General features: G+C 35.9%; 1 protein-coding gene across 1 annotated transcript in view; it reads right to left on the bottom strand.

Annotated features, from left to right (window-relative positions):
- LOC127523968 (60S ribosomal protein L19-like) overlaps window positions 1-12,329 on the bottom strand; it is a 57,328-nt gene that overhangs the window by 37,464 nt on the left and 7,535 nt on the right. Inside the window, exon 2 of the mRNA XM_051915221.1 lies at window positions 7,361-7,467. Within this exon, the coding sequence (XP_051771181.1) occupies window positions 7,361-7,467 (107 nt within the window). The remainder of the gene's footprint in view (window positions 1-7,360; window positions 7,468-12,329) is intronic.

The raw sequence follows: 12,329 nt of genomic DNA, 5'->3' as shown, positions 1-12,329 counted from the left end.
CAAACAAACAAACAAAAAACAAAAAAAACTTGTCCATTGTTAATGTTAGTTCATGTTAGTTCTTAATGATGCTACATAACTTTATTTTAATAGCCTATAAAAATTGGCATTTGTGGAAATTTACATAAGCCAAAACTTTAAAAGGGCTTTAAAAGTATTGTTAGGCCTAGTTCATATATAGTTATCTAGTGGAGGATAGTGTTAAAGGCTACACAACCTTATTAAAGTGTTCCAGGTACATTAAAGTCGGCATGAAGCGAAAGTTGTGATTGTCTTTTCTTCTCTACTGTGACGTCTATCCGAGTGAAACGGCATCTGAAATGAGAGGGCAGGACTTGATTTCGTCCGTCGGGAATTGATTGGATCGTTGCAAGTTGGGCGTTGCTAACAAAATGGAGGCAGATCTGAATGCCCGTTTGCAGTCAGTTGTGGGGGATTTATCTCCACCGGACTCACTGCGAGCACCCTCACATTACTGTAAGAACTTTATTTATTAAGGAAGGACGAGGACGGTCAATGGCACTTAACAGTGAGAGAGAGCGCGCGCAAGAGACTGACTGACTGAGCGTGTCCGTTGGGACGGAGCGAGCGTTTTCGGTTCATTCCTATGGAAGTTGAGCCTCATGTTCGCGGGTTGCGTGACGCTCAACTTTTTATAGGAATGAATCTTAAAAAACACTCCGGTCGCTTGCTCTGCTCCAGTAGACACGCAGCCTGACTGACTAAGCGTGTCCTCCATCAGGTTCCTTTCAATGTTTGAGGGTACTGTACACCCCAATAACTGGCATCAGCCCCAGCGACAGCATTTTCCCCTTACGTCACTGGATCTGCTGGCGGTTCCAGAAAGCTCCGCCCTCACGTCATAGCATGTGACAGGAAGAGACGATGAGTCGTTTTGAGTGGGAGGGCAGGTTAATGTTTTTGATTATAGATTATGAGGGCACATGAATTTTAAAGAAAATAATGAAGTGCACGGATAAATTGGTAATAAATACTACAATATTCCATAAAAAAAATGAGTTGTCAATTTTGATTTCATGCCGACTTTAAACATACTAATGCTTACATGGAGAAACTACCCTATAATATCATGCTCTTTCCCAACTAATCCTAAACTAACTTTTCTTCACGGAATAGTAAGAAAAGTCCTTTTTGTTCTCTTCATACGGAGCATTTTCCTTACGATGATTCTGAAAGCACGTTGGATTTCTACTGTTGCTATAGTAACAAACGCAACTTTAACGCGCATCTGATTGAAAAACCACGCACTCTTATGTCAGTGTTGTTAATGTTGTAGTTATATCAGCAGTTTCGTTCGTACATTCAGTTTAACGACATTAAGTTCATAATTTCATTTATCATTCATTGAACTGTGCATATGCATTTAGACACTTACATTATGTGTTTGCTCCGTCCATGCAATAAATCCGCACCTTGAAATTTCTCAGGTAATGTCAATGACCCATTTCCTTAAAACTTTAGTATTTTATCTTATCGAAAATAACGGCGACATTTCCACACAATAAAAGCGTTTTATTTCAACAGTAGTGACCACTTAATGACTTGGCAGCTTTATCAATGGCCTGAGAAGTTTGACTCAGAACTATTGCTGTCTTAATAGAGAGCCGTCATCTGCTCATGTGAATAGCAGTGGCCGTCCTGAGGAGAGCTCAAACGTGGGCTATGGATGTGGGCTATGGATGTGGGCTAATCCAGAGAGAGCCGGTAAAGAGTGCAGCCGCGCGTATCTGTGAAGGAGAGCTGTGAGGGCGGAAATGACCACGCACAACGTTTCCATCAATTCGCGCACAAAGTAATTTAATGTTTCTATGTTTTAAAGCACTGAATTGCTATAGAATCATGATTAATCTGATTCTTAGCATTTTACATCGATTATCGGCCTAAATTAACGATTCACAATTGTGAACATGTTTCAAGATCGATGCATATGCATTGTCAGGATTTGTAATCGATGCATCTAAAAAACGAGTGAATCATTACACCCCTAGTTGCCAACCTTGATTACCTGGCTGGAGTTTTTTGACAGCTGAATAGATCTCATACATGTAAATGATACTTGTATTCTCCTTAAATTGTAACAGCACAACCTAATCAGACCCAACAATTGAGAAGAAACATCAGGAATAAACAAATATTCTCCGAAAACATCGGACATTATGCAATATTTTCAGTATTATATATAGTACTTTAATGTACAATTAAACCTCAAGACTTTCATTTTCTCTCTCGTTTGATTTCTTGCGGTCCTGAAAGCTTATGTTGACAAAGTAGTCACAGATAAATACAGATAATAAAATCTAATAATCAAATAACGGTTGTATCAATTACATCATTACGCCAATAGGTGGCAACAAGTGACTTAAATTTATTGTCATTGAATCATTCATTCAAAAGATTCATTCAAAAACACTGATTCATCCAGTAATGAAACAAGCATTTATTAATGGGTCACTGAATTCAGTCAAAACCATTTTTTTTTTAAATAATTCATTCAAATTAATGAAACATTTTTCCTGCAATTAGAGTCCAGCAATTAATATTTTGGTCTAGTAAATTGCATGTTATTTTTTTTTAGTTGTTCATTCAGAATCGTGGGAGAATCGTGATCTCTATTTGAAACCAAAAAATTATGATTCTCATTTTATCCAGAATAGCTGACACGATCACACATATATATATTATATATATATATATATATATATATATATATATATATATATATAGTTTTAAACAATATCTCAATGAACACAAAAACAATTTCCAAAATGTTGACAAGACTATGTTTCATATAACATCTGTTTAACTTATAACATGAAAGTAAGGTTAATAATATAACAGAGAACAAAATTTTCAGTTTTACTCAAATTAGGGTGATGCAAAAATGAGTACACCAGTGGTGTAGTCGGGGCCATAGGCACGTATACGCCATATACTTACTTTTTGCCCAGGGCTGTTTGCGTATTACGACTTCTAAGGATCAGAATTTGCGTATACCCACTTGTATTTTTTGCGTCGAAAGTTCATATTGTCATGTTAGCTTCCCCTTTAACTGTATGTCCAATGCGGTTGCGTAAACTCTGGATTCTTTGTTGTAATTGGCGCATTAGCACTTCTATCATTCTACCTTTTCCCACCCATCATCAAATAAAAAAAAACAGGCCTGACTGTGCGTGCTCGCGCTGCAGTGAGAGAACTCGGATCAAAGCCGATCGGTGCAATTCTCTGAGAAATATGGTGGTGAGCGAATAAGACTATTAATTAATTATATACATTATGCTTTCGGAGCTTTTATAAGTGCAAAGTTCCCGTACGAACTGAAAAGACCATCAGCACAACTGAAGCCCGGTTTATTTAATGTGTAAGTGACGCGCGAATCACCATATAGGCCTCATCTGAATCTTATCACGCTCCAAAAGTGTGATAAGATTTCCATGAGCCATTCCTATCGTGACTCTGATGATAAAATGCGTGATCCCTTTGAAAGTTAAACACTTTAAAACGCTATAGAGAAAGTCAGACATGATCTAACGTTAGACTGATGAATAAAATGAACAAAAGACTGATGAAAAGAGGAAAACATCATCTTGCGCCAACATTTATTAGGAAGCTTTTTAAACTATTCATAACCCACTCTTAGGCTACTAGAATTTATCATGTTTCATTGTATTAATTGTGGTCAATTTGGATAACTTGTAGAATTTATAATCTATTAAGGTAATATATTTTCACTATAGATTTATATTACAACTGACATGTTGTAGCTATTGTTTCTATATGTGTGGGTTGCTATTTTTCATAAATGCTATGATAAAAAAAGAATAATATATAGTTTGACTTCTTATGGCACATTGAAGTAGAAAATTCTGTCAAACTGATAAGCTTACAGGTGCTTAAATAATATAAAACATCATATAAACCATGATGCAATTTCTGTCGGTTAGTATTTCACAGTTTAATATTTTTATAATTATTAAAATGATGAAAGTAAGCAACAGTCTAACGCAGACACAGGCATGCAGCATAGGTTTCGTTTCATTTGAAAAAATGACGTAAAGAAGTGAGGTTTTACAACCTTTACAAGGGAAATAATATTAAAGTATGAATGAATTCTATGAATGTATCTCTAAAGGGAACTGACTGACTTGAGAAAAGTTTTGATGGCATTTTCTTTTCATCTTCCCTCCATGTAAGGCGTAGTGTTTATAAGCAGCGCTGCTTGGTTTACTGAGGTTACCGGGGAAACAGCTCTATTTCTGCTGTTCCATAAGCGCCACCTACTGACAGAGAGTGGATTAAAATTTTCATTCAGCCTGGATGCGGTTTTTGTTTGTGAAACTCAGACCACATTTTTATGCACTGTTGTAAATTTTTACCTAATGTTCAAACCGAAACTACACCCTTGAATAATTGGCTTTTATGTTGCCACTAATGCCAAAGCAAATTTTTAAAAATTATTATCTGGAAATATTTATTTCATATTAAGTTATTTTTTTACCACCCACTTGAATAAAATTAAACATTAATGTATCACTTTTCACAATGAATATAATTCCAAAGCAACGTTTCAATAATAGTCATACTGTAATGCAGTCAAAAATAATCTGAAAAATGTCAACCAATTTTAGAATGCACTGTATTTGTTTGTTTTTAATTAAACAAATGTTACTAGTGAACAACAACATAAACAACAACTTTTTTTTTTTTTTTTTTTTTTTTTTTTTTAGGACTACACCACTGGAGTACACCCCACTGAAAGTCTCTGGAGCAAAGCTAAATTTTAGACTACAAATGTCTAATTTAACAGGAATTCAACCACAGGTGAGTCTAATTATTCATTACACAGGTGTCCAGCAGACAGCTGACTATAAAAGGGTGTTAAAACCCCTTCCCATTTCATGCTGTCAGAAATGGCACCACATGGAAGAAATATGTCACAAGACCTGAGAAAGAAAATAATTTCTTTATACCAGAAAGGTGAAGGCTACAAGAAGATCAGCAAAGCTTTACTTATCAGTCAGAATACTGTAGCAAAAATGGTAAAAAAATTAAAAAAAAGATGGAACTGCAACCATCTCACAGAGACGTCTAGGTCGTCCATGGAAGTTAACACCTCGACAGGAGCGTCTATAGATGAAAAGGGTTGAAGAAAATCGGCATGTAAGTTCAATGCAGTTATCTAAAGAAGTAGAAAGCCAAACTGGGGTGACTATTTCCGGTGACACAATATGGCGTACACTGCAGAAGAATGGCATGCATGGGTGCTGTCCACGAAAGAAGCCTCTTCTAAAGCCCAGGCACAAAAAAGCCCGCCTAGAGTTTGCCAAGGCCCATGCTGACAAATCTGAAGACTACTGGGACTCTATACTCTGGAGTGATGAGACCAAGATAAATGTTTTTGGAACTGATGGCTTCAAAACTGTATGGCATCGCAAAGATGAGGAATACAAAGAAAAATGCATGGTGCCTACGGTGAAACATGGTGGTGGCAGTGTCCTTATGTGGGGCTGCATGAGTGCTGCTGTTGTCGGGGAGCTGCATTTCATTGATGGCATCATGAATTCACAGATGTACTGCTCTATACTGAAAGAGAAGATGCTACCATCACTCCGTGCCCTTGGTCGTCGTGCACTTTTACAAAATGACAATGATCCTAAACACACATCTAAGGCCACTGTTGGATTTCTGAAGAACAAAAGGGTGAAAGTGATTCATTGGCTCCTGATCTGAACCCAGTCGAACACCTATGGGGAATTCTGAAGAGACAAGTTGAGCATCACTCTCCATCCAGCATCCAGTATCTAAAAGAGGTCATTCTTGAAAAATGGAAAAAGATAGATGTTGCAAAATGTCGCCAACTTGTTCATTCCATGCCTAGAAGACTTGGTGCTGTCATTAAAAATCATGGAGGCCATACAAAGCACTAGATGTAGTAGTTTTTGTTGTGGGGTGTACTCATTTTTGCATCACCCTAATTTGAGTAAAACTGAAAAATGTGTAATCTAAGTTAATTATTAAAGGGTTAGTTCACCCAAAAATGAAAATAATGTCATTTATTACTCACCCTCATGCTGTTCCACACCCGTAAGACCTTCGTTCATCTTCGGAACGCAAATTAAGATATTTTTGTTGAAATCCGATGGCTCAGTGAGGCCTGCATAGCTAGAAATGACATCTCCTCTCTCAAGATCCATTAATGTACTAAAAACATATTTAAATCAGTTCATGCGAGTACAGTGGTTCAATATTAATATTATAAAGCGACAAGAATATTTTTGGTGCACCAAAAAAACAAAATAACGACTTATATAGTGATGGCTGATTTCAAAACACTGCTTCATGAAGCTTTGGAGCGTTATGAATCTTTTGTGTCGAATCAGCGGTTCGGAGCGCCAAAGTCACATGATTTCAGCAGTTTGGCGGTTTGACATGAGATCCGAATTATGATTCGACACAAAAGATTCATAACGCTCTGAAGCTTAATGAAGCAGTGTTTTGAAATCAGCCATCACTATACAAGTCGTTATTTTGTTTTTCTGGCGCACCAAAAATATTCTCGTCGCTTTATAATATTAATATTGAACCACTGTACTCACATGAACTTATTTAAATATGTTTTTAGTACATTAATGGATCTTGAGAGAGGAAATGTCATTGCTGGCTATGCAGGCCTCACTGAGCCCTCGGATTTCAACAAAAAAATCTTAATTTGTGTTCCGAAGATGAACGAAGGTCTTACGGGTGTGGAACAGCATGAGGGTGAGTAATAATAAGTTACATTTTCATTGCCTTACTCATGTTATAAGTTAAACAGATGTTATATTAAACGTAGTCTTGTCAACATTTAGGAAATTGTTTTTGTGTTCATTGAGATATTGTTTAAAATGTTACTTTTCAAAGGGGGTGTACTCATTTACGCTGAGCACTGTATATAAACATTATTCAGCCTCGATACTAATCCTTGAGATAGGCTCGGGACATTCCTATACATTAGGCTTCAAAATCTTTTACAGGCAATGCGTTTTAAAGGGGTCCTGAATTAAATTGAGTTATTACATAATAAAAAGTAATGCATCAGCATAAGACTGACAAACGGCTACAACTTCATCGATTACAGGCACATTAGTGAAGTGACAGGCAGAGGAAACACATCAACAGGATCACTGAACTAAAAATAACATTACAAACATATTTTGTGTTCCACAGAAAAATAAGTCATGATGCTTTGAACATGATGGCAAGTGACAATTTATATTTTTGGCTTATTACAAGACAGCAATGGTAAATGTTTCTTGATGCATTTGTGATCTGACATAAGAAAATAAATAAATAAAAATCTTACGGGAATTGGCATTCGCAATCTCATTGGTTTCATTGGGATCCAGCCAGACCTTCTTCTTGCCACAGCGCAAGACACTGGACGCCAAGCGCTTCTGCAGTCTGAGCATGCTGAAAGATCAAATAAAGAACATGAGATGAGTTTGAATTGTTTTATGATTTAGAGAGCTAAAGAGGCAAATCTAAACATCTCAAATAGAGGAATGACAGCATAACCTTTTATTAAAAAGCAACAAATTAAGCAGATTTAAAGAGCTTAATGTCAACATTAATGTCACCAATTCTTATTTTTTATGGAATATTGCAGCATTTATCATAAAAGATTTATCCTTGCACATTTTTTTTTTTTTTTTTTTTTATAAACAATTCAGGTGCCCATGAAATCTTTAATCACAATAACGCAAAAGCTATTTCACCTGGATATACATAACAATAGGGAAGAAAAAAAAAAAAACACTAAACTTGATTTTTAATAACCTGAAGAGAACCTATACAGAACATTCCTTACAGTGCATTTTTAATTTTGTTTATAACCATGTAAACATTTCAATTAAAACATTTCAGACATTGCAGATGTTTTTGTGATGACCTATAAAAAGTTTTTTAATGCTGAAATGTTTAATTTTTCACAGTCAAACTACATTTTGCAGAATTACATGTCTGAAATTAATTTAATACAAGTAAAAAAATAAGTCAAATCAGTCAAAATGTTTTAATGATCAGATAAATACAATTTTATAGCTATTAATATTAAAACAGGGTTAAGTGTAGTGTGAAAAGCATACAGGAATCATAATTTTTTGGGTCTGTTTCTATCTTTTACTGTGCGCTTCTGATCTGCATGCATTTCTCCAGCACACGCTTTCTCCTGTCTTCCAAAGAAAGCTTGGTGCTTGCATAATTAAAAAAAAAAAAAATGAAACTTGTTTTGTTTTACTGGCTGACTGACTAACATTTGTTCACCAGTATTTTAATTGAATAATTATAATTAATATAGATACAAGAGTTAAAGGGTTAGTTCACCCAAAGGTGAAATTACTGTCATTAATTACTCACCCTCATGTCTAGGGCCCTATGAAACCAGTTTTATTTTTTCCCAAATTTTTTTCTGGATTCCGTTTTTTTCCTCTAATTTTTCTGGATTCCGTTTTAATTTTTTTGAACTCCATTTTAATGGTTAAATTAATTTTAGTAATAAAAAAGCATGTCTGATTAATTGAAATATTGAAACTTCTCCAATTTACCAACAATTTATTAAAAGTTAAAAAAAAAAAAAAAAAAAAAAAAAAACATTTTTTAGAGCCCTATGATATAAGTTTTATTTTTTCCCTCAAATTCTGCTTTATTTTTACCAAATTCTGTTTTAAGTTTTCTGGATTCAATTTTAATGGTTTAATTACATTTTAATAATCAAAAAGCATGTCTAATTAATTTAATTCTTAAAAACAACTAAATATATTAATTAAAAAAAAAAAAAAAAAAAGTATTTATATTAAATATTTTGGGGGTTTTTTTTCAGAAATTCTTTTGTGAATTTAAATATTTCTGGCAATCAAATGAACGCATAACATTAGTTTAATTTCTCTTTTAACAATGAAATTTAACTTTTTTTTTTTTTTTTTCAAACAATGTGCTACACAGAGCTTTACTGTTAAAAAACATGGAAGAAAAACAGATTATTCCTTAAAAAAAATTTTTTTAATAATTGATTATTATTATCATTCGATTTATTAGTGTTAGTAATATTATTACTACATTGAAACAGATCTAAATTCTACTGTACAACAGTAATATGATTCTGTCAAGTAAAATCAAACTTTTATTTTGACGGTTGCCGAGATCTTTGAGTTTCTGTGTGTTTATGATGATGATAGTTTTTCCTCAAATGAAGCGGTAAAATGCTGATGAAGTGACTCTCAGAGCGGCTCTGGAGATGAATTTCGTGCGTTCATGTCCTCCACGAAATGAAACATTCAAGGCCCAGAAAAGTAGTAAAAACATTGTTAAATTAAAGCTGCAAACAGTGATGAAAGGGCCCTCACACCCGGGGCCACCGCCACTCATTGTATGCTTGAGCTGCAGCAACTTCCTGTTTCGTGGCGTTAATCGCATACATTAGCACTTATTCAAGTTTTGCATGATTTAAAGTGTTTCTAGCATGTTTGGTACTTCGTGGCATATTTAAATGTGTTTCTGGGAGTGAATTACAGTGTAAAGCATGCCATTTCCTTCTGCCAGCAGGTGGCACTATGACTAACTGAATATTGGCATGGAGATATCTTCAGGCCAGGGGCTTCATTTATAAAACTTTGCGTAGATTTCATGCTAAAAGATTTCATGCTACGCCAGAACCTGCGCAAAATTCCCTTTATAAGCTTACAATGCCTATAGTTTTACTATGCATAACGTCATCTGCATATCATTTCCATGCATATTCCCATCCACTTGACACTGTGTTTAATGGTACAAGACATTATGAAAATATGACTATAAATGCCATCAACATTACATTGCTAAATATCATTCACTATCCTTGTCTTGTTTTAGGAAAAAAAGTTATCAGTGAAGAGTTATTCTCATTCTTTTCCACTGGCCAAATAGTATTTAATTGTTTTAAACAAATCAAATTTATGCAATTTTGCCTATAAGGTAAACATATATTTTAGGATTTTTATATATTTTAATGGAAATAGATAGGCCTTATTTTTGCATTGTAAATTATTGTCTGACTCAATGCGTCACTGACAAAACATTTTAAAAATATCTTTTTGCATATCTTACCATTTCCTTCAAAATTTATCCTTTAAAAACAATGGCATTTTTCATAATATTTGGAAGACCACGAAAGGGGTTCAAATTAGGCTACTTTCTGTCTGTGTATGACACCAGCAGCACACCTGCGTTCAGCAGATGTTGTACAGTAGCTACTCGTCGGACGATCACTGAGCGATTCTTTCGGTGTCTGTCATCATGGCATTATGTTGCTAAACCATCTGCTTAGACGGAGTGCGCATCATCGATCATTATTTGCGTGAAAATATTTCCTCAAAATATGAGTTCTGCTATTTAGAACTCAATTTAAAGCAGAATTATCATGCACCAAGCAATTCTCGCCTTAGTTAAAACATTAAGTCACAGCATCCACTACAAATATTTCTATCTAATTTAAAGGTGGACACAGTAGAATTTCAAAAACTCTGTTTGGAAGACACCAACAACAAACGTCTAACCAATCAGCATTAGGGGGCGTATGACGGTCGAGGAGAGAGAACGAGCAAGAGGGAGATTTGAAAATAGAAGGAAAAAAAAAACTGCACAACGAGAGATGGGACAATACAAAAGCTCAAAAGAATATCACTGTAATGAATGTTTATGACTGGGCAAGCGCTTTAGGACAGCGTTTATATTAGAAAAGCTTTCCAGCGCTGGAGAGAGCTAAGTGGGAAGGCCTGAAAACAGACACGAAGGCTGCTTTGATTCCACTTCTCATGTGAGTAGCTGCTGTGCTGTTGACGACTAACAACAAACACTTTGCATTTACTCTTGTGTACTGTACGTTCGTTTTTTTGTGCTTCCGGGTCGTTCGTTCATCAACTGCACTTAATTTTTCGTGAAGCATTTTGTTGCGCGTCAGCTGTGATAAACAGACATCCACTCGCATTGCGTGTAACGGTGGCCAGATAGTGAGAGTTTTGCAGTTAAACTACTGCACTGACGACCGCTAGAGAATGCGGTGTTTAGCGTCATTGTTAGTGCACTCGCCTCGCCTGCCAGCAGCAGACAGGCCGGGGTTCGAGACCAACTCGCAGCAGGGTGGTTAGGATTGGAGTGTGAGTTTTGGAGGTGGAGCAATGAAGAGAGGCGTGGGTTTGTTTGGGTTGATTTCAAATATCAACAATGTCCAACAGCGTTTTTCAAAATCCACTGATCCCACCTCTAAAATAATAAATGTTGTAACTTCTGGATAATGATTTCATGAAATTTCAGTGCTTGACTCCATTAACGAGAGTGGCATATTTAATCTAAATGTATTTATCAGATATAAAACAGAGTTTAAATCATTCTGTTTACTTCATTACTTCGCTCAATCCATCAAAAGAGTGAGTACGCACGGTCTAGAGGTCCCGCGCGGTGCGCACATATTTACGCCGTTTACTTTTATAAATCCCAATGTGTGTGTGGAAAATTAAGCATGCGCATTTCAGTGTCTTTTCTGTGCGTACGCAATGCTTATACGTGAGTCCCCAGGAATCTTATAAAACATGCAAACTTTGGGGCAGATCGGACATTGTATGCCCGAGTTACAGCAACTTCCTGTTTCATGGCGAAACATCGAATTTGTCGGGCCGCCACGGACACGCCCTTCAGAAAAAACTCAAGATCTTTGCAATTTAATGTCACAAAGGCCTTTAGATTAGACTGACCAAATACGATGTTGATCTGATTAAAGTTCTAGGAGAAGTTAGTTAAAGTACAATGTCTGGAAATGGCAAAAACTGCACAAATTTTGTAGAGAAAATTCAAAATATCGGACTTCCTGTTGGTTTTCAGATTTTGCACCAGGAGCCTTTTTTGTAGGTATTGGGCTGTTACATGTGTCTACCTAATTTCATACCTGTACGTGAAACGTAGCGCGAGGGGCACTTTGTTGAAATTTTGTAGGTGGCGCTATCAAGCCATTTTGCCACACCTAATTCTGAAACCCATATCAGACGTAAACTTTCACCACTTCTGACGCATGTGCAGAAAGTTTCATGAGTTTGAGCATGTTTAGGCCCTCAAAAATGCAATTCATTTCGGAAAAGAAGAATAAACAGAATTAAAGCTGTAAGCAGCGATGAAAGGGCCCTCGCACTTGGGCTCACCGCCACCCGGTGGCCTCAGGAAAACAGTGAAAAGCGGGCGACATGCAAGTAAATACAGGAGAATTATGGCAAAATCGTTTAAAAGTGCCACACTTCCTGCTGCCAACA

The sequence above is a fragment of the Ctenopharyngodon idella genome, chromosome 12, assembly GCF_019924925.1.
Source record: "Ctenopharyngodon idella isolate HZGC_01 chromosome 12, HZGC01, whole genome shotgun sequence".
Lineage (NCBI taxonomy): Eukaryota > Metazoa > Chordata > Actinopteri > Cypriniformes > Xenocyprididae > Ctenopharyngodon > Ctenopharyngodon idella.
This window is presented reverse-complemented; position numbering and strand designations above follow the sequence as displayed.